This window comes from Mesocricetus auratus, unplaced genomic scaffold, assembly GCF_017639785.1.
Source record: "Mesocricetus auratus isolate SY011 unplaced genomic scaffold, BCM_Maur_2.0 Super-Scaffold_100027, whole genome shotgun sequence".
NCBI lineage: Eukaryota > Metazoa > Chordata > Mammalia > Rodentia > Cricetidae > Mesocricetus > Mesocricetus auratus.
This window is the reverse complement of record NW_024429208.1, coordinates 14,297,150-14,319,748: the sequence shown is the minus strand read 5'-3', so window position 1 is coordinate 14,319,748 and position 22,599 is coordinate 14,297,150. Positions and strand designations below refer to the sequence as shown.

Here is a 22,599-nt window from a genome sequence, read left to right as displayed (position 1 = left end):
TTCCAGTAAATTACAATCTAATGAGGGGGAGTGAGGGCTCAGGAAGACGAATACTTAAGTGACTTGAAGGATTTAAGGATCTGTCCAGGAAGTGCTTGCTACACAAGTACGGGGACCAGAGTTCTGTCCCCAGCACCCATGTGAAAAGTCAAGTGCTGTAATGCAAGCCTACAACCCCAGTGCTGGTGAGACAGACTGGAGGATCCCTGGGCTTTGCCGGCCAGCCAGCCTGGCTGAACTGGTAAGTTCCAGGTTCAGTGAGAGACCCTGTCCCAAGAACGACACGGAAAGCAATTGAGGAAGACGCCTGACACCAATCAACACCTGGTCTCCAAACACCCACACGTGCATGAGTATTTGAACTCGCAAACACACAAGTACATACACAACATATGAGCACCCAGTAGAAAGGTAGTCAGGCCGTGTTCTGAAACCTACAGTATAGATTCATAGGCCCTCCTCTATCCTCAGGGTTTTGAAGGAAAGGCCAACAGCAGACTCAGCTTTCAGGTTAGCCAGCTCCGGCCAGGAATCCCAAATACAAGTGGCTCTACTGCTTTGACAAAGTCACTTAATCTCCCTGGCCTTGGTTTGGAAAGAACTGACCTTCCCCAAATGAGAAAGGTATAGCTTCAGTATTAAATACTGCACACTGGAGAGACCGCTCAGTCGCTGAGAGCAGGCAGGACTCTTGCAGAAGACCTGAGTTCACTTAGTAGCACTCACACAACAGCTCACAAACACCTGGATCTAGCTGCAGGGGATCCAGTCTGGCCTCCACAGGCACTCACATTCATCTGTGCATACATATATGCAGACACACACACACACACACACACACACACACACACACACACACACACGATTAAAGACGAATCTTAAAGAGAAAAACAGTGTCGGAGACCATACAGGCTGGGGATGTAGCCCAGAGGCAGAGTATCTGCCTAGAATGTGAAAGTCCCGGGCTCCATCCTTACCACCTCACAAAGAAAAGATTATCCCCGAAGAACCCACTCTAGTTCGGAAGATCAAAGATGGTCTACCCCAATGAAGTCAGTGAAGCTGAACCATAAGGATGAGGGGGAGTTGGCACTGAGTGGGCAGAGTGATACCGCGTCAGCCTGGAAGGCATGTGGGAGCCAGACAGGAAAGGGAACACACGCCCACAAAGGACACCGTGTTGTACAAAGTGCGTGAAGATGGTTTTTAAGAAACAGCAGAGTCCATGTTATTGAGTGGCTTTTTTTTTCTCGAGACAAGGTTTCTCTGCGTACCTTTGGAGCCTGTCCTGGAACTAACTCTTGTAGACCAGGCTGGCCTCAAACTCAGAGATCCGCCTGCCTCTGCCTCCCGTGTGCTGGGATTAAAGTCATGTGCCATCACTGCCTGGTCTTGTTTTTTTTTTTTTTTTTTTTTAAGAAAAAGAGAACACATATAGTTGGGTGTGTAGGGAGAGGGAATGTACTGGTCAGAGTTGGGCATACGGAGGAGTATGATAAAAAAATAAAATCCGGTATGAGATTCTCCAAGAATAAAAATAAGTGGCCCGCTCTGATTTAAAGAGGGCTGCAATGTCACGGCTTGAGGCAAAAGGGCAATCTGCAAGACTAGTTACTGCAGGCAAGATGGGGTGTTGGGGGAGTGAAGCAGGGGCTAAACTTCTGAACTTGGAGGAGACACGAGGCACTGGCCTGGGACACTCTGGGGGCTTCCCTGACTCAGGATCTATAAGAACAAAGTAAGGAGAGGCCACTAAGCATGATGTGTAAGATAATGACACTGGGACAGCTGAGGATGCTATGGTCCCTGTCATCTGGACCATCTTCAGAGGTCGGTGTCGGCAGATTCCCCTGTTCCACAGATGAAAAGCAAGATTCTACGCAATCTGCAAACCCGGGCAGCCCAACTTCTCACCTCCCAGTTTTACAGCTGTGCAAATAAAGATTCGGTCACTGAGGTAGGGACCTCTAGAAGACGAAGTGGTGAGGAGAGTGGCTAGGTTGAATCTATGAATCCTGTGATAGCAGCAGCAACAACAACTTGGTGGAAAGATAGGAGGCCGAGTTGCATATTTCATCGACTCCAAAATGCCCCCACCTGCCTGCCGCGTCCGCTGCGCAGCCTGTGGAACATCTGACTTCGTGCACCAATAATCAAAGACAGATGATGCCAGTTAACGCTAAGACACTGCCAATCATGTGTCTACACTTCAGAAATTCTAAACCTGGGAGATGTCAGCTCATGACGGTGGCAAAACAGTCATGATCGCCATCAATTTGGTGTTCCAATAAAGACAAGGAAAAAGACATCACCGGATGCGTGGCTGGGGGGGAGCCCAGTGCAAGCCCAGGGACCTCCTTTCAAGTCCATGCCTCTTACCACTTTCACTTCTGGTTTTTTTTTTCCCCAGTCAGCTCCTGTTGCTTCATGTACAGTTAAGCAATGGAAGACTCCAGTCTTCTGCTTTGCTTGCGGGTTGAAAAGCAAGGCTTTGACCCTTCACTCACTTGCCTGGTGACCATGGGAAATAACTTTTTTGCTTTCCAGGTATCCTTAAAACACAGTGTGACATTTCTGGTTCATCTGCAGTTTCCATGACAACCGTAGGACGTGCTGCAGGTCAAGTGTGCAGCAGGTCTCCCCAGCCCATAGCAAACATCCCAACAAATGTTGAGACAACACGGAAGTAGTGTTTGCCAGTTCTCTGGCAGCCCAAGATAATGGTTTAAACAGCGTGAGTGGGAGAGGAGCTGTTGTCAGTTACAGCCCCATTACAGAAGGACTGCCTTCTGACCAGCTTTTCCTAATTTGGGCTTTGAGAAGTGCTTTTAAAATTACTTGTGAAGTCGTCCTCTAAACAGCGTTAATGTATCCAAACCTCCTCATCCTCTCCCCCCCCAAAGACAAAGTCTCACTATATAGCCCTGCCTAGCCTGGAACTCATTATGTGGACCAGACTGGCTTTGAACTCAGAGATCAGCCTGCTTCTGCCTCTTAAATACTGGAATTAAAGGCATGAGCCAACTTGCCTAGCTCTAAACATTAATGTAAATAAATAGTACCCGTTTGCATTCATTTTAACTAGTCAATCAGAAAAATGCAGTCTTTAACTATGGCTTAAAAACTATGTATGAGCCGGGCGGTGGTGGTGCACGCCTTTAATCCCAGCACTTGGGAGGCAGAGGCAGGTGGATCTCTGTGAGTTCGAGGCCAGCCTGGTCTACAAGAGCTAGTTCCAGGACAGCCTCCAAAGCCACAGAGAAACCCTGTCTCGAAAAACCAAAATAAATAAATAAATACTATTAATGATCTGTATGTACACGTTTGCACTGTGATAATGTGCACAAGAATAAATCAGATATAGACACAAGTGCACACCAATTAATTTTATTAACAAGTCAAGCAAAAACCATATTTTAGCTGCAATAGCCTTGAACCATATTCAAACTCAAATGTCAAGCTGTTCAAATCTCTTTAAAGCATTACATTTAAAAGAGATATTTTCTCATTTTTTTTAATGTACTGATTCCACTTCCTCTTTAGAAGAAGGAGAAAATTTTGCAAGTAAATTCTGCAAAGGGCAGGTTCTTTAGTTTTTGTTTTTCTTTTTTACCGAGGCAGGGTTTCTATGTATTGTTTTGAAGGCTGTCCTGGAACTCACTCTGTAGACCAGGCTGGCCTCGAACTCATAGAAATCTGCCTACATAGGCCTCCCGAGTGCTGGGATTAAAGGCATGTGCCACCAACACCTGGCAAAGTGTCTACAGAAAGCTCACTTGCTGAGAGAGAGAGAGAGACAGAGAGACAGAGACAGAGACAGAGCTGACAGAACATTAGACAGCCTTCACGCTGCCCTGCTACCCTGTCAGGGAATATGCAAGCATGGCGCACAGTTTAGGCAGAATGAACAACAGACAGGAAGGCTGCAAGACACACACATTCGTCCCTCACCTGCAAAAAATACAGCCCTTAAATGCAAGATAGAGAAATGAGGAGACTTAGGAAATTCTGATATGAACTAATTATAAAGTTATGAATATGCAGCCCTTGAGAACTGCATCCAAACACACCAAAAATTCACCTTTGCCAAAGTCAGCTCAGCAGTCAGGGTCGTGATAAGAGACACAAAGTCAAGGGTCACTCAGCCATCGCTCTTTCCAAACTCCCTGAGTGGCACTTTGTCTGCTTTAACAGACCCTGTTACACATCTGCTTCTATCACATCATATATTTGATAGTAAAAATAATTTAGCAAAATAAATCAAGTTTAATCACCTAATTACTCAACTACTCAGTCACTGTAAACTAACCACTTAACACCAATCAGAAGGTCCCAATATAATAATCTGAACCTCCTTTGCCTTTTGCAGCCCTCTTAAATGCCGCAATGATATTACTGTGTTGTATTTGTATACTAACAGCTGATTTTCATCCAAACTTTCCATCAAAGGAACACATCAAACTCACTTCCCTTGTGTCTATCAACTGGGGCATACACTTACATTAATATGAAAGTAAAAGACCGACTTCAGTCAACACAGTAAGAGGCTTGCTACTTTCTTGTTTCTTTTCACTTTATTTGCAAAGCCTGCAAGGCCAGACACTGAGTGATCAGCGCTAATTTCATTGTATCATTCGTGCGCATTTGGAATTTTTTACTTTCATGATTACTTTAGTAGGTCAATAGAAAATATCCAATTTTGACACACAAACGTCACATCTGTTCTAAAATTGTCATGGATACCCTAAGAGTGTGATTAAAGATTTATGTTTAGAGTGTTAAAAAAATAAATAATTTAGTGGTGCTGAAGGCACTTGAAGCCATGCCTGATGATCTGAGTTTGGTCCCTAGGAACATGGTTGGAGAACTGACTCACACAAGCTGTCCCGACCTCCAGACGTGGCATTTGTGTCCAGCCCACACACCCTTCACACATACAATGATGCACTAAATAAATTCTAAAACAATAATGATACCATGCTGGAGTTAAGCTGTGTGTCCACTTATTCTAATCTTCTGTTCTCTAAGAGTTAACAGTATAATTATACAACTGGCCCAGGAATCCAGGGTTCTCACAGGAGCCAACCACACTCTATCTGGAGTCTCAGACACACCACAGGTAGTCTTCTAGTGTTTCATGGACACTCAGGCTTCGGGCAGACACCTTCCTAGCCATGGACTCATGACCATTCCTTTTATACTCACGATGACCTCTACACACGCGTATAAAAGCAAAGTAGTGACTCATGGGGACAACAACACGCGCACGATGGATGGAACACCTGCCAGACCAGGACCCAGACAAAACCATTGTTACCAGATTAGAATACTCCCATTCACAGCTCAACTGGGACATGAGCACGCAGCTCACTGTGGGAGGGGTGCATGCTGAATGCAAGTTTGGGGAGGGCGATTTGGGAGGGACTATGACAGTGGACAAGGCATTTGGTCCTTGGCCCAGTAACTTACCTCACAGATAGACGCACACATGACACACACCCAGAGGACGTTTGACTCACCACCTTGTCTAAGCACAAACCACTGGCCGTAACCCATTGATTCGCCAGTAGAGAGATGGCTTACAAACCACACACTATGCAATCCTGACAGCCGCTGGGAAGAACAACACCGATCCTACAAGCTGACCATGAAGAGCAAAGGTAACACTGCATTCAAAGAGAGCACGCTAGTTTAGTCTCTGCTACCACAGTCTCCAGATTTATAAACTACACACGCATGTAACACAAATGATTGAAAACGCATACATGGAGCTATGGGCAATGCTTATCCCTAGAATGGTCTGCTATTTCTTTTTTTTTTTTTTTTTTTTTGTAGTTTTACGAGGCAGGGTTTCTCTGTATTGTTTTGGAGGCTGTCGGTCCAGCCCAGCCTCGAACTCACAGAGATCCGCCTGCCTCTGCCTCCCGAGTGCTGGGATTAAAGGCGTGCGCCACCACCGCCCGGCATGGTCTGCTATTTCTACTGTGTTGTCTTATTATTTTGAGAGAGTCACTACCCTCTGCCCATGTTGGCCTGGAACTCATGTGGTCCCAGTTGACCTTGAACTTAAGTTCTCCTTCCTCAGTCAGTTCCTTGAACAATTTGAAAGAGATGGAATGGCATTGTTTTTCTTTCTGTTGTTTTCAAATCTCTCTATATACGTCAAGCATTTTTCTTTCCTTTTCATTAAAAACTTCTCTTAAGACCAGGAAAGACTGAGTGACTGCCATGGACTGCAGGGTGTACACCCAAAAGACTGGGTGAGCGTGTGAGAGTGTGCGAGCCTAGCTGAACCCCGGAACTAAAGAAGGACAAAGCGTGAGAACCACAAAGCTGAGAGTTCTCTCGAAGCTGTTTCCCTCATGCTAGCAACTGCACCGTGGCTATATAAGCTGTGGATATCATGGGAAGAATGCGTATAGACTTCCTATATTATGTTGAAATCTTTCTGGAATATTAAAATTATTTCATATTCATTAATGAATGTTGTTGACGCTGAACCCAAGTCTTGTGTAACTTGGGCAGCTACTGAGCTAAGCCCTCAAAGGCTATTATTTTAAAAGATTTATTTGTGTGTGTACATATAAGTGTGTGTGAGTGTGTGTGTGTGCTCTGTCTGTTTGTATGCACTTACGTGTGCCTGTGTCTGTATTGGGTATGTGTATAGGAGTGCAGCTGTCCATAGAGGTCGGAAGACAGCATGGATTCCTTGGAAATGGAATAACAGAAGGTTGTGAGCTGCCGTGTGGGTGCTGGAAACCAAGCCCGAGTCCTCAGCGAAAGCATCAAGTGCTTTTAACCCCTGAGCCTGCAGTCTCAAAGACCATTTTTAGAAATAAATGGTCTGGAGTCAAACTTGGTCATGTTGAGTCTTGCTGCTGTGACTGTGTAGCTGTAAATAATTAATCCCCCTGGGTCTCAAATGCACAGGGTGTACTGAGGGGACATCGCCAGTGACCTTGAACTCTACTGAGTTGGAGAAAAGCACATCACTTAGTACTGGGTACCTGTGATAGATGCTTAATAAATGCAAACTTCTGCCTTTCCTCTTTTGCTAGAATGTTTTGCTTTTATTTTCACTTATATTTCAAGAAAGGGTCTTCTCCCTAGGTAAACAAGTTAGTCTCAAACTTGTCATCCTCCTGCCTCCACCTCCCTAGTGCTGGGATTACAAATGTGTGCACCTCGCCCAATTTGGAATGTTTTTGTTTTGAAATCAAGGCCTTCATGCCTTCTGTTCCTACACTCGTCTACGACACCTAGAACGTTTGGTATTATTTGTGTCATGTTTCAGTTAAATTCCTAAAGAAATGGGGAATGGCAAACAAATAGAAACCATTTACTCCCTTGACAGGTGTGTGGGTTGCATGGAACAAAAAGGTTGGCAGCAATCTGAGAACTGTACCAGTCACTTAACCTGGAGTGCCCTTTGTAATGACGTATCATTAAACATCATGGTACCTGAAAATGAGTATCAAGAGATCACCAACCACTGAGTATGAATTACCTCACAGGGATTTCTAGTACATGGTATATAAGATGCATTCTAGAAAAGTCTCCAAGCCCAGAGGGAAGGCCCATTAGAATGGGGTACATTTTATTTCTCGTTTTTTCTTTTTCTTTTTTTTGTTTTGTTTTGTTTTTTTGAGACAGAGTTTCTCTATTGTTTTGGAGGCTGTCCTGGAACTTGCTCTGTAAGCCACGTTGGCCTTGGACTCAGAGAGATCCACCTGCCTTTGCCTCCCGAGTGCTAGGATTAAAGGCGTGCACCACCAACGCCTGGCTTTATTTCTTGTTTAGAAAAACTTCAAAACTCTATTCCCTCCTGTTTATTTGGGGTGGTGCTGACCTACTTCTGGGCCACTGCTTGGGGTGGCTCTTCCCAGTGGAGTAGAGGTTTGTGTTGAGCTAAACTCATCTCAAAGTACATGGGACCCTGACCACTGGCACTCCTCAGGGTCAGCAGTGCCCACACAGGCTGTGGTCTGTGGTGAGCATGGGGACCTTAAAAGAGTCTATTCCCTGCTCAGTTTAACCACTTGGGCTAGTTATAAAAGTTCAAGGGTTCTTTCCACACCCTTCCCTTCTAACCAACATCGCCCTACCCTGCCGAATCCGTCTTAAAGACTAAATGGTGGGAAAAACCCGCTCAGGTCACCAGAGAGGTTGTTCAATGATGGTTAAACTGAGGCATGAAGTTCAAGGAGAACGTGAATATTGGTTGAAAAGGTGTCTTCACAGGGTGCAGTCTGGAAGGACCAGAGAGGGGTTCCTCAGACTCTTAGAAGTATGAGCAGCAGCTACAGCCAAGCTTCCCAGGGAACCTTAGGGGCGTGATTCCAAAGGTCAGGGACAGAAGAGGGGCTTACTACAGAACTAGGGTGAACTACCTTGACTAGTACAAAGTCCCCTTAAAGACAATACAAACACCGAGGGGCTGGCGAGACGGCTGGGCCTCATAAAGCGCTGTATAGCTGGCACTCACATCAAAGCTGGGCACAGCAATAGTTTCCAATTCCAGTGCTGGGGAGGGAGAGACAAAGGACCTTGAGGCTCAACTGGCCGGCCAACCTAGCTGAATCAACAAGCTACAGGTTCAGTGCGAAACCTTGTCTCAAAAAGTAAAGTAGCGCCCTGGCATGGCGGTGCACGCCTTTACTCTGAGCACGGGGAGGCAGAGGCAGGCGGATCTCTGTGAATTTCAGGCCAGCCAATCACTACATACTGAGAACCTGTATCAAAAAAGGAAAAGAAAAAAAAAAAGGAAAGAAAGAAAAATAAATAATAGAGAGAGTGGGTTGTTGACCTCTGGCCTCCATGCGTGCACAAAATGGGCCCAGCTCACCAAGGCTACGCCAATTAAAATCAAGTCCTACTCCAGCATCAGAGGACAAAGAATAAAGTACTAATGCTGGGAAACAAGCGGAACAGAAAACTGTTGGGTGGTGAGCACCCAGACATAGCGTGAGACCCAGGGGTCCTACTGGCAAATATACACAGCCAACACAAATAGGAGCACATGGACTTATCTTAGGGGTCTCATTTGCGATAGCGCCAGTCCAAGGCCAACCTGAATATCCACCGGTAACAGCAGAGTTTGCCGTATATTGAGAGTGAAGAAACTTGAACTCCATGAAACAGTTCAGGCGAAGGCCAGAACAGCACACAGGAGACAGCAAAGGCAAAAGGGGCCACACCACAGGGTTCACTTTAAGGGCAGTTGAAAACCAATGGCTTACCTGAGGGCAGGGTAGAGCTATCGAGCGATGCATCTGGGGCTCACAACTGTCTTCATTTTGTAAAAAGCCATCACCTTTCTGTACGCCCGCCCCATCCATGTGTTTCATAGTTTACCGAAAGTTTACATTGTCACTTTGAAAAGAATTGATGTGATAGCTTTTTGGAAAAGATTTATTTTATTTTAAATGGTGTGTGTGTGTGTGTGTGTGTGTGTGTGTGTGTGTGTGTGTGTGTGAAGAAGGGTTTTGGATCCAGTGGAGCTGACGTTCCAGGTGATTGTGAGGCCTGGGAAACAAACTTGGGTCCTTTGCATGAACAGCGAGTGCTCTTAACCACTCCATTTCTGTAGCCAACATCGTAACCTTTTAAACGAGGCTTCCCTCAGCGAAGAACATGGTGATATTAAAAGCACAGGCAAGGATGTATGGAGGTCATGCCGTGTGAAGGACGGCCATTAAACAGTGACATCAGTTACAGTCACGGCAAGCTCACTGGGTGAAAACGCGAGCGTACCTTGAAAGACGTGCGTTTCAGCTTCATTCCAGAAATCCAAAAGTGGGATTGTTGATTTGATCGGGTTTCTTCACATCTGACACAACGCTTAAAAGGAGCCAACTCTATATCTGAATATAGACCAAGCGATGAATAAATACCATCAACACGGATGGAAAAAACGCTCCCCAGAGGAAAGTGGTCTCTGCCAAACAGGCAATTTTCTAAGTTCACGTGAAGGATGTGTAGCAGGGGTATGTAAACTTCAAAAGGCAAGTTATTAATAGGTTACAGGTCAATGTCCTTATAGCTTGACTAGAATCATTAAAAACAAAAACAAAAAACCCTTGCAAGGCTGCAAAACTATGTACTTAAGGGATTTCCAGAGCCTTCCGTGGCTAAGCATGTCTATTCCAGTGCAGCCTCCTATAATCAGCAAGACACAAAGAGAAACATTGGGAGGCCTCAACTGAATTTAAATGGGCACAGATGGTATGTTTATAATACCCCCACAATATGCTAAGTGTTCTCCACAAAACCAACCGGGACACAGCCCCTGCCTCTAGGGACTTAACATCTAAAAGTAGCTGAGGCCCGCCTAAAATCAAAGAAAGTAAACAAATACAAGGAAATAAAGCCAGGAGTGGAGAGAAGGAGGCTGTGTCCATCTCCTGGCTCCCAGAAGAGTAGCAGCCCCTTCACATCAGCAGAGGGGACCAGCAAGCCACAGTGGCCTTATTTATCCTAAGATTTAATAGGACGCTGCACAGTAAACACTTCTGGCACTGAGCAGCCTGAAGATGCTTCTGTGGTTTTCTGGCTGTAACAGGCAGACAGTCTGAACTTGCATATCAGATAATATACACCACGACGGGAGTGTGCCGGGAGAAACACACAGTCTGTGCATGGGGCCTTATTTACGGCCTCAAGTTTAAATTATTCAGTGCCAAGCAGGGAAAGTGTTATTTCAAAACCCCTGGCTTCACCAGCAATTAATTCACAGGATAAAAACATCTCTTCCTGAAAACCCCAAACCAGCCAGTGCCTCTTACAAGACTGCATTTTCTCGTCTCCTGACTTGGTGTTGCCTCTAAAGGAGCAGATGAGCCACATTGGGTCTGTCTGTAAATAAACATGTTATGGGTTTTCAGTCCAGGCTGATCTTCTCACCCAGGAGCCTGGAGCGCTTTCAAACGAGAGATGTCAGTCAACAATGTCTCCCCACACAGGACCTCTATGCATCTGAGTTAAAGGACATCTTGATTTTATACCACATGGCTTCTTCCTTTGGGAGATTCCAAAAGGCTGGCATTCAATTGGTTAAGTGATAAAGAGGCAAGCTCTCACTGCAACAAGTTGGTCCTGGCTGCTTCGCACATCTGGTGTGTCAGCCGACGGCTGCTTTGAGGGTGTGTCCGTGAGTGTAGGTGTATGTGTGGACTCAACGCCCACCTGGAAACCATAGTTTAACCTCAAGAGTAGTTTACCTCGCTTTTCGGTGTTTATTTATTAACTACTACTGTGTGTGCATGCTTCCATGTGTGATGTATGCGTATGTGTGAGCATGAGTATGAGTACACCATTATGCACACATTGGGGTTAAGAGGCCAACTCATGGGAGCTGGCTGGTTCTCTTCACTGAGGCAAGTCTCCATTGTTTTCTGCCATGCGGATTACACCAGGCTAGCAGAGCTGGGAGCTTCTAGGTGATTCTGCCAACTCTCCCTCCCACCTTGCCATAGGAGTGCTAGGGGTACGGATGTGTGCCACCACATCTAGCTTTTCCCCATGGGTTCCAGGGATCCAACATAGGCTGTCAGATTTACACAGCAAATGCTTTTACCCACTAAGCCATCTCAGAGGTTCTGCTATTTTTTAAAGGTAGGGTCTCCCAGAGGCCTGGACCTTGAGAAGTAGATTAGGCAAGCTGGTCAGTGAACCTGGTGACTCTGTCTGCCTCCCAGCACTGGGATTACAAGCACACCCAGGTTCTCAGATGGGTACTCAGGTTCCCCACTTATATATAGCAGGCACTTCATCCACTAAGTCACTGTCCCAGTCCAAGGCAGCTTTCCAGAGAGATAACATAGACAAATTCCACGGGAGGTGGAGATTCACTCCATCAGCCATGATCCTGGTGCCTTTGTCCCACTGATGTGCACTGGAACCAGAATCCACTTCCCCAGACTTCCAAGCAGCCACAATGGCTGCATTCCCCAACTGCTACCTCGTGTCTAATTGCAAACAGCCCTTTTATTTTATTTATTTTTAATTGTGCATGTCTGTGCTCTTGTGCACTGCTGACATCATGTCCACAGGATACCATGTCAAGACTTTCAATATTTTCCATTCACAGCTGGGGTGACGGTACATGCCTGTGCTTCTCAGACCTCAGAACACTGAGAAACATAAGTTCAAAGCCAGCCTGGATTCTGGACTACATTGTAACTTTAAGGCAAACCTAGACTACATAGCTAGGCCCAGTCAAGAAAGAAGAGAGAGAGAGAGAGAGAGAGAGAGAGAGAGAGAGAGAGAGAGAGAGAGAGAGAGAGAGAGAGAGAGAGAGACCTTGCATTACTTAAAATGACTTTCAAGTTTTCAAAATATTACCTTGTCCGTACCGTTCAACATGGCTTCAACATAGCTTCGTCTTAGGAAGATTCTTAATTACTTCCCCTCTCAACTCACACACACATTCATATTCTCACTATCTCCCCACGCCCTCCCCCCTCTCCTTCCCATTCATTTTACCAACCTCACTTTTTTTGTTTGTTTGTTTGGTGTTTCCCAGACAAGTTTTCTTTGTGTAACCATGGCTGTTCTGGAACTAGCTCTTGTAGACCAGGCTGGCCTCGAACTCACAGAGGTTGACCTGTCCATGCCTCCGAAACACTGGGATTAAAGAAAGGCGTGTGCCACTCTGCCTGGCATACAGCAACCTCACTTTTATCTTCAGGTCTTACCTTCAACATCATTTAACTAGAGGCTTTCTCTCACCCTCAGTCAGTAGGTCCCTACTCTATTTCTAGAAGATCTTGCCCATCTTTTCTCAGAACACTCATCAGAATAACACTCACACTCGAGGAATGACATTGCTTCTTTGAGGACAAGGGTGCACCGCCAGCCTCAGATCAGGAGATACAAACATTCCATGGCTTCACCAGGCAGGCTCTGTATTGAGTATACAGTTCTTAGCGTGGTCCTTTCGGGTCCTCCATTTAACCAAGGCCCCATGGTCTATCCCACCAACGCTCCCCAAAGGCTTGGTTACTGCTCCAAATTAGCCATGAGGTTTCTAGTGCCTTTGGTTCTACACCTTTCTGTATGAACAGGGCTTCCCTGTGAATTTCCAATCATTTCACATTCCTCCAGATCTATTTCTAAGCCCATCTTTCCCACTGAAGAGCTCCTGATTTCCTCCGAATGAATTTGCCCTCCCTGAGTTTGACTTCCTTCCTGCATAAATACATTGTTCTTTCCTTGTGGCATTTCCCTATGTCTATCTATTTATAGCTACAGTTTTTGTCTTACCCTTATTGCCGGTTATATCTACTTTCCTGTGGCTCTCCTTATTTGTTTAGTACACCTTGCATCAGAAGGTGTTCTATAAATGCACAGCTCAGGAACCCTAAAACTCTACAGATGAGGTAACTATGCAAGACAGCTCTCTAAATACTGGGAAGAAACAACTCTTAAAGGACAAAGACACCTGTCAAAGAGATGGAAGCCAAACAGAATTAGAAAAGCACATTACATTATTAGCCCATCATAGAAACACATCTTATTTGCATTACAAATAAGTGACTTGCAATCAGAGGACTTCCAAACATTATAGTGCACATTATAAAGCCAATATTGAAAAATTCTTAGAATCTCCAATTCAATAGGATTTATCTCAGGTGCCTGCAGAGCACACAGTTCAGTTTTTACTGTGGTGACAAGTTGAGATGTTTGCTGAACAAAACAGACTGCAAATGACATTTAAGTTTGCTTAAAATTATAAAGGGGAGGCTCTGTGTATCACTTACTGGGCTTTACAGAGTATTTGGGCTCAATCCCCTACCACGGTGAGGGAAAGAGATTGATATTATGCATACACATACAAAAGCACACATACCTATTATGGACACAGCACACATATCCACAGAGGGGACAATGGAAATGATGACATTCACCCATGAGGTTTCTAGATGATGAAAATAATGACTGGTTCTCCTAGCCAAGGTCAAAAGATAAAGCTAGAACAGAGATTCAGACCATCTGACCTCCACTGTAGTATTCTTCTCACTCCGGATCCACTCACCCGGTGACCGTGATACCCAGAATGCGCTGCTCTACATGATGCCCCTGTGTTGAAGTGAGGTTATGTGCTCAAAAGACAAAAGTAAGGGAATGAAAAGAAATTCTTTGTCTCTCTCTCTCAAGAGCCCTGTCTATCAGAAAAGGTATGAAATGACACTACCTTGTAAACTTTGAGGAATCCTTGTGCTCAAAGTACATCCAGGACCAAGAAAAACATGACAGGAAATGACTGCACACAACACATGACAGAGTCTAGACACATGTCACCTCCCCCCTTAGTCTTATTTGCTTATCGTATAGGTTGATTTCAAGATGATTTTTATTTTTATTATTTTGTAAGTGTGGGTGTCTTGCCTGACTGCATGACAACATGCCTTGAGCCTGTGCAGGCTAGAATAGGTCATCGGATTCCCTGGAACTGGAGTCATAGACAGTTGTGAGCCATTATGTGGGTATGGGGATGAAACCAGTGTGGTCAGGAAGAGCGTCCAGTGCTCTTAACCACTGAGCCACCTCTCCAGCCCCCACACTGCCTTTCGAGTGCTACATTATCAAACCTTACCATTTGGTTCATAGTCACCAAGAAAGACGATGTTTCAGGAAAACAAAAGAAAAACCTATTTTTAAAATGTATGTAAAACATGAACATACCTACCAAGTACTTGCTACTAAACAGTGTGTTTCAGGGCTCTATTCCTTTTTTAAAAATGTTTATTTGTTTTTATGTATGTCTGTGTGTATATGCACATGTGTGTGGCCACCTGCAGAGACAGGAGGAGGGCAGGAGACCCCGTAGGGATGGAGTTGCAGGTAGTTGTAAGCCTCATGACAGGCTGTGGGTGCTGGGAACCAAACTCAGGTCCTCTGGAATATGACCAAACACACTGAGCCATCTCTCTCTCTCCAGTCCCTAGAGTTCCCTGTTATAATTTTAAATAGTGACTCATGAGGGAAAGACGCCATGAGACACAGCTAGAGTGGAGGGTTTTTTTATTAGGGAGAAGGGGAGAGGGGAGATCAGCTTCTGGGGATAGGAGCACCAGAAGAAAAGAGAGAGGCAGAGAGAGACACAGTGAGAGAGAGAGACAGAGAGAGAGACACAGAGACACACAAAGAGAGAGAGACACACACACACACACCACACACACACACAGAGACAGAGAGGCAGAGAGAGAGACAGAAAGAGAGACAGAGAGACACACAAAGAGAGAGACACACAGAGGCAGAGAGAGAGACAGTGAGAGAGACAGAGAGACAGAGAGACACACACAGAGGGGGGGCGAGGCAGAGAAGTAGAGACAGAGAAAGAGAGAAAGATGGGAGGTGGGCAGGGCCTTTTATAAGGGAACATCGTGAATGTGCACAGGCGGTGCTCTTAGTGGCTCCAGCTGAGAGCATATCCTGTCAGAACCCAGTACAGATGCCTGAAGAACTAACATTTCCATCTTAATAATTGGCAAAGAATAGGCATGTAATAACTGTTTGTGTTTGAACAAACTCCATCTCAAACTGGGCATGGTGTTGCACACCTGTTATCCCAACACTTGGAGGCTGAGGCAGAAGGGACATGGGTTTGAGGCCAACTATACAGATACTGTGTCAAAATAACAATAATAAAAATAATCAAGGTGTTACTCTTGGACACTGTGGCTGGAACCACTAACTGAATACTCTGTTGCTACTTGAGGCAGAAAACAATGGAGTATTGACAGTTTGTATCAACTAGAAATGTGCCCAAGGACAGAACATTTGATCTTGTGTCTGAATGACTGGTGGGTACCCATACACTTTGTTTTTAATGAAATAAAGTTGGAATTTATTAAGCAAAGATTTTAACACAGATTTAAGCCCAGGTGATAAGAAAGAGGACACCCAAGGGCAGGGCAGTTGCCCCTGGGTCACATTAGTAAGTAATTTTCAAATCTTTCCTTTCATTGAGAAATAGATTTTACATGACTACATACACACAGACACAGACACAGACACAGACACAGACACAGACACAGACACAGACACACACACACACACACACACACACACACACACACACACTTCCCTGCACCACCTAGCTATACTATTCCCGAACTCTGGCACCAGAGGAAAGACACCACCCTAAGTGTACCACCGCGCACACGGGTGCACAAGGCTTATCTGAACAAGTTTAATGTGAAGGATGAAACCCAGCCCACTCCTCTGAAGAAGATACTTCTTCTTATTGCTTATTCTCCTATTGTTACTTATTGCTTCCAAATAAGCAACATGGTATCCTTAAGATAAGCAACATACACACAATGGCAAGAGACAGTGGTTGGCCAAAAACCCAGGAAGAATCAAGACAGTGGAGCTGGTGCTTCTAGACCACACACTGCTTCCTCTGTACCCCAAGGAGAACCTCTGCACACGGAAGGCCCTTGTGCTGCCTGTGGGAAGCTTAACCAGAAATAAACTAAATGTATATGGTCTCAGCTTCTTAGGGGTCACACAGACCAAGGAAGTCTAAAACACTGTTTGCACTGTCACCTACATGTTCTTTGATGGGTGGCCTGAGAACCTCTCCAAGATGCCAATTACAAATCTGGCCATATTGCGCAACCCCATATCACTCCAGGACCTTAACAGGTGAGGAAAGGGACAAATCACTTAATAACTTAATATCATTTCTTCCAGTATTTATAAGGTGGCTGGGGTTAGGACCAACTCATTGGTTTGCAACTGTTAACTTCCTTATACAGGTTTTGATTAGCAACACGGAATGAAAGCGGAGGCTCAAATGTTTCTTCACGTATTTTAGGGAGCTGAGGGGCAAGGAGCCTCCTGGCTTTCTGGAGCAATCTATAACCTTTGGTTTTCATGTGTCTGGCTCCCCTAAATAGGCGTCAACAGTCTCATCTAGTTCTATGCTATTTCCTCAGGACTTCTAGGCTGTAGTAAACTATCTCATCTTCTTGTACCTTTGTTATGTTAAAGAAAGAAGAATACAGATGGACAAAAGGCTGAGTTTAATTACAAAGGTTTATGGGCAGGAAAACCCCCACTGTGGCTTCCTTGAGAAAGAACACTGTTTCCTCTCCTCTCCAGGCAAACTGTCCATCCACAAGTGACAGAGATACCATGCTTCTCGTGTCTTCTTTTAAGCTATTTCCCTCTTTCTGTAGTCTTGCATTTAATCTTAGCAAGTGAATAGTTTTCTACTCAAAGACATGACAGGCACTTAAACAATTGGGTCAGTTTACAATTATGTCATGAAAATTCCACAATGAAATGATACCAACAGACTATTTAAAGAACTACAGGCGATTGTTTTTCTACAGCCTTTTGGAGGGAGCCAACATTTCCAGTGGCACAGGGAGATGAATGGAGCTGTTATTCTCCAGGGGTTAGTGGTGAGGGTCATCTCTGAGGAGAAGGGTGACTGAGCATCACTCACAGCTGAGCTGTGGTGGTAATTAGATATGCAGAGGCCAAATTGCATGGTTCAACATCACATCGCTAAACGCTAGCCTCTATAAACTCATCTGACTCTACGTCTTTCTTCTTCTCTGTTTGTTTCTGAGATAGCATCTCGTACAGCCCAGGGTGGCCTCAAACTCAGTGTGTAACTGAGGATAACCTTCAACTGATCCTTCCTGTCTCTACCTCCTAAGTGCTGGGATAACAGGAGTGAGCCGCCATGCCAAGGATGTATGCATGGCAGATGAGCACTTTACCAATGAGCTACGATCACCAGACTCTTGACTCCTTGTCTTCTAGTTTAGAAAAACAACATGATGGAAGAAGCCTGAACTGAAGCCATCACTGTGAGAACTGTCTGGCTTGGAACCCTAGGTAACCCAGTTAAGAACTCTGTGCCTTTGTTTTATCACCTGCAGGGTGGGAATTAGGCTGTTTCTAGCTCCAAGGCCTCATGACGGACTCAGGCAACTCATGCAGGTTAAGCTCTTGATGTGGAGTTAGGCAGAGCAACCTCCACACATGGTGGTGGCTGTCATCCTTAGGGACATCCATGTGGGTAAGAAAACAGAAGTCGGTTAGCCACAGAGCCAGGAACAAAAGCTAGATCCTCGTTCCCTGGATGATGACCCAGACTCGGAGGGTCAAGCTGCTTAAGATACCATGTTTACTAGACCAGCACAAACGCTAAGTTAGAATGGTACAAATCAAAGTTCAAGCAGCTCAAAACATTTATAAAACTGCATTTTAATTTATGTTCACGAACACAATTTAGATTAATGATTAAAAAGCCCAAGGGTCAATTTTTGGAACCAAATGCAAGTTATTTTTTCTTGTGCTGCTGCTGGCAATTCATCTCTGGGCTTTGAAGGCAGTAGGTGTGTGTTTTAACATGGTGCCACACTCCCAGTCCCAAATGTTTCATTTTGGGAAAGAATACTATACAGGCAAGGATAATTATCTGTGTTGCAATATTTATGAAAGAAAAGCCTTTTGTTTCACTTTTCAGAATACAGACAAAAAAAGACTGAGGTCTAGTACATACCATCCAGGGTGATTATTGCCTAAATTTCCTTATGTAAAATATACACAAAGGGAGCAATACAAAGATGTCGATGACGGCTGCATTAGGGTTCCTTTCTCCCCTAGGTCTCAAAGTGTTGTTCAGTATTGTATTAGAACATGGATCGTTTAAAAAGCAATTTTTCAAAGCAAAGCATACTGAAGACTGAAAAACAGTGTTCGCAGAAGAAACACCTAGAAAACAGCTAACAATAGACACCCAACTAAAAGCTGCTCTCCTTTTTCAAATCTGCTTCGGGCTTCTTTCCTCAGATTTTGTTCAAACTTTATTCCTTCAGAGATTTAGGTGACTGTAATAACATCTTTCTCTATGTCTAAAAATAGGCCACGGGTGTGTAAATTTATGAGCTGAAATGCAAAACTGGCACAGAGTGTCTAAATTAGAACATTAAATCATTTAGTCTACTCTGGCACAGAGATACATTTGAAACGCTCATGTCCGCATGCTTTGTATAAAGGCACAGTTTGAATCCAAAATCTTTGTTCTTTTCCCAGGTGGAGAAATGAGAAGCTGTGAACATTGTTCTCAAATGTGCCAAATCACTTCTCAAGAGATTAACTCTGAGTAAAACCCTTCTCAACTCCAGCCTCAGGTTCCCTATTTGGATAAATGGAACAGACTAGAACAACAGGGCTTTTGACCTTTCCATGCTAATCCCCAACTCAACCTAGAGATTCAGCATCTTTCCACTGGCCACGTGGGGTCTGCAATGCCCTAGAGACGGTCTCCCTGCCTGTACTCTTCGATACACCACTGAAACCTGGGTTTCTGAGCTCCAAGATACACTAAGTAAAGAAATAGTACAATCCAGTCACCCGAAGTTATCCAATTACTTTAAAATATATTCAAGGCACACGACTTTAATCCTAGCACTCAGCAGGAGGATCTCTGTGAGTTGAAGCCTAGCCTGGTCTACAGAGTTCCAGGATGGGCTCCAAAGCTACACAGAGAGATCCTGTCTGGAAAAAAAACAACAACACACACACACACACACACACACACACACACACACACACACGCACGCACGCACGCACGCACGCACGCACGCACGCACGAGCGTGCGAGCGGAGGCCAGGGGTTGGAGAGATGGCTCAGCAGTTAAGAACACTTACTACTGGTCCCAGAGAACCCAAGTTCAATCATCCACACCCACATTAGACAGCTCACAACCTTGCCTGTGGCTCTAGGATCAAGGGACCAGATGCTCTCTTCTGACCTCTGTGGACACCCATACACATGTGGCATGTACTCACAAACACACACATAAAAGTAAATCTTGTTTTGTTTTGTTTTTAAAGGTCAAAGCACTGAACTCCATTTGTTGGAATAAACAAGATTCAAATAAAGACCTGGACACTGAGGCTATCAGGGAGGGAGCCCTACAGCTGACCACCACCAGGCCACTTGTTCAGCAAGACGCAGGTGAGGACGGAGGAAGACGGTATAGTCAGTTGGTTTTGAAGGGTTGGCTGGCAAGTATATGACTTGGGGCAGTCAATGTCTGATGACAGGAAGGGAAGTCAAAGTCTGATACTGAAACAATGTCTTCTCCAAAATGTCAATTTGTCATAGGTTTGACATTAGTTGTACTTAAGTGTTACCTTTGTTAGGTGAGCTTAGTCATCACTACACTAGGGAAACAAGTGTTACCTTTGTAATAGACAACTCTGTTCAACAATACCTACTAAAACCAAACAAGTAAACAAACAAAAGAGCATACATGGTCTTAGTGTGACTGACAAGACTTGTCAAGCCTGTATTTACAATAATGTCCTGTATTCTACAGATAAATACTATAGTATCTGAGAGCTACCCTGTGGGTAGCCACATGGTAACGCCTCACCACCATGAAAGGAAGGGAAATTTGAAAACTTCCTTGGAAAAATGTGTGTTGTCTGATCCAAATAGGAACCAACATTACAATAAATGTTCAGAAGTCTGCTGATGACTTCAGCTTCAAAATTAGGTCTTTTTGTTTATATGGTTAAGAATAAAATGCAACCGTGTTATTTTCAAAAGAGAAAACGTCATTACTTAATAAATGCTGATTTTACATTTTATAGTGAGTTGACCTTCAATGGTACAAAGAATCGCAACGATCTACACACAGCTAATGTTTGTATCAATAAAGAACCCCATGTTTGGCTAGGTGTAAAAGTTGCTGTCCTCTGTACCGAAAGATGTCTGTCTGCTACCGCTCTAAATTCAAAACATTTGTAGTGAGGTGTAGCTGGAAAGGTTGATAAAATGTTCGGGGAGCCATCCATTTCTTGTGAAAGCAATTACCAAACACATTATCCACTCTTGGTGCAGTTGCTTCCGAAGCGCTCCCATACACCATGTTCCCAGCAAGGACTAGTGCTGTAAATGCTAAGACTTGAATAAGGGGACAGGCCAACAGGAGAAATGGGTGCGGTAAAGAATACAAAGAGAAGGTTGGGATGGATGGGGTGTGTTGATTGACCGTTCCTATTTCTTCCTCGTTCTCTCCTCATGCGTCAAAGCATCCAAACAATTTAATTTGTGGTCCTCGCTCTTGTGTCTTCAACTCTATATGTAAGTTTATTATGAGAGTGTTTAAAAACAAAACAAAACAAAACCAACAACCTGCTTGGCTTGCCTCTCCATGAATCACAGCCAGGAGGTCATCTTGCTGTGTATCAGCAACTATGTTCTCAGTACAGCTATGTGACCTGAAGTGGCAGCTGCTTGCAGAGCCACCAAAATAGCAAGGGCAAGAGCTTTCTGCTGGCTCCTCGGCCCCGATCCCGCTTTCCCAACCCTTTCCTCCCACTGAGCACCAGCCAACTGCAGAGCCAAGAAAGACCCAGCCCCATGCTCTGAGAATAAAGGCCGTAGGCCCACCACCCCTTCCCTGTCCTCCCGGGGAGCCCCGGGTGAGAGCACAAGAAAGAGGGCTCCGGGGACACTGTGAGGACGCATGGCGTGATAGGGGACGCAGGCCGCCCATTGCAAGGCAAGCACCGGCCCAGCGGGGATGCATACACCCCGGGACAATCTGGCCACCCCACGGGCACCCGTACTCAGGGCTCCAGGCTCAGCCGGGAGAGGGCACGGCGGGATCGGGGTGCCCCGGGTTCCAGGCACCCGGACCCTACGAGAGCACGCCTCACCTGTGCGGGGTCGATCAGCACCCCGGCCTCCCCAGTGCCCACGCCCCTCCCACGTCGTGCACCCGGGACTCCTAGGGACCCCTCGGGGACGCCCAGGTCGGCCCTGGTCGCCACTCACTTTCTGGATCCGCTTCAGCGCCATGGGGCAGGCGGCGGGGGCTGCGGCAGGTCCGCGTGTCCCGGGCTGCCGCCTCGCGGGGCTGCTCCGTGTGCGCCCGGGCGCGGTGCGCGAGTGTGCGGGCGGCGGCGCCGGGCTCTTTTGTTTCCGCCTTCGCTGCTGGGAAGGAGCCTGCGCCCTCCCCGCCGCGCCCCGCCCGCCTGGCACACTGGGAAGTGTAGTTCCAGGCTTGGCCTCCTCGGCCGCCCGCGCGGACGTCGTCCGGTCGCCCGTGGGTGACAGCTGAGGCCAGGCTACTACTCCCTGCAGCCGCTCTGCAGAGCAAGCTCCCGAATCTGCAAAACTGGTACAGCAGGTGAGCTGTCGCTCTTAGGAGCTGCTGAGGTCCACGGGTCGTTCCTCCTTTCACCGACCTACAGCGGGTCTTAACTTCCTTTGCAGATATTTCTGTCTCTTCTCCGCTCGCCCCTGGAGGCAAGAGGACTCTTCCTCAGTTGCGCTCCACCTTGTTTTTTAAGACAGGGTCTCACACTGAACATGGGGCTTCCCTTTTTGCCTCCATCTCACAGCAATAGGATCGCAGACAGCCTCCAACACACCAACCCTTGCATGATCCCTGGCATCGGAACTCAGGTCTTCAGACTTGTACAGCAAGCATTTTACCAACACTGAGCTGTCCTCCAGACCTTTCTTAATTCTCTGATCTTGCCTGCCCTTTGAACCATGACTTCTGGGCTTCACACCAGCAGAGTGGGCTCTCGCTTTGGTCATTCTCAGAT

General features: G+C 45.6%; 1 protein-coding gene across 2 annotated transcripts in view; it reads right to left on the bottom strand.

The window, feature by feature from the left end:
- Window positions 1–22,043, bottom strand: part of Ube2d1 (ubiquitin conjugating enzyme E2 D1) — a 31,374-nt gene extending 9,331 nt beyond the window's left edge. The window contains exon 1 of one of the 2 annotated variants that reach the window (XM_005070781.3): window positions 21,821–22,043. In XM_005070781.3, coding sequence (XP_005070838.1) covers window positions 21,821–21,844 — 24 coding nt within the window. In that variant the 5' untranslated portion in view covers window positions 21,845–22,043. Of the gene's footprint in view, window positions 1–1,914; window positions 1,978–21,820 lie in introns of those variants that run through there. The other variant, XM_021227551.2, reaches the window with a different exon arrangement.
- Between the last annotated feature and the right edge of the window lie 556 nt (window positions 22,044–22,599).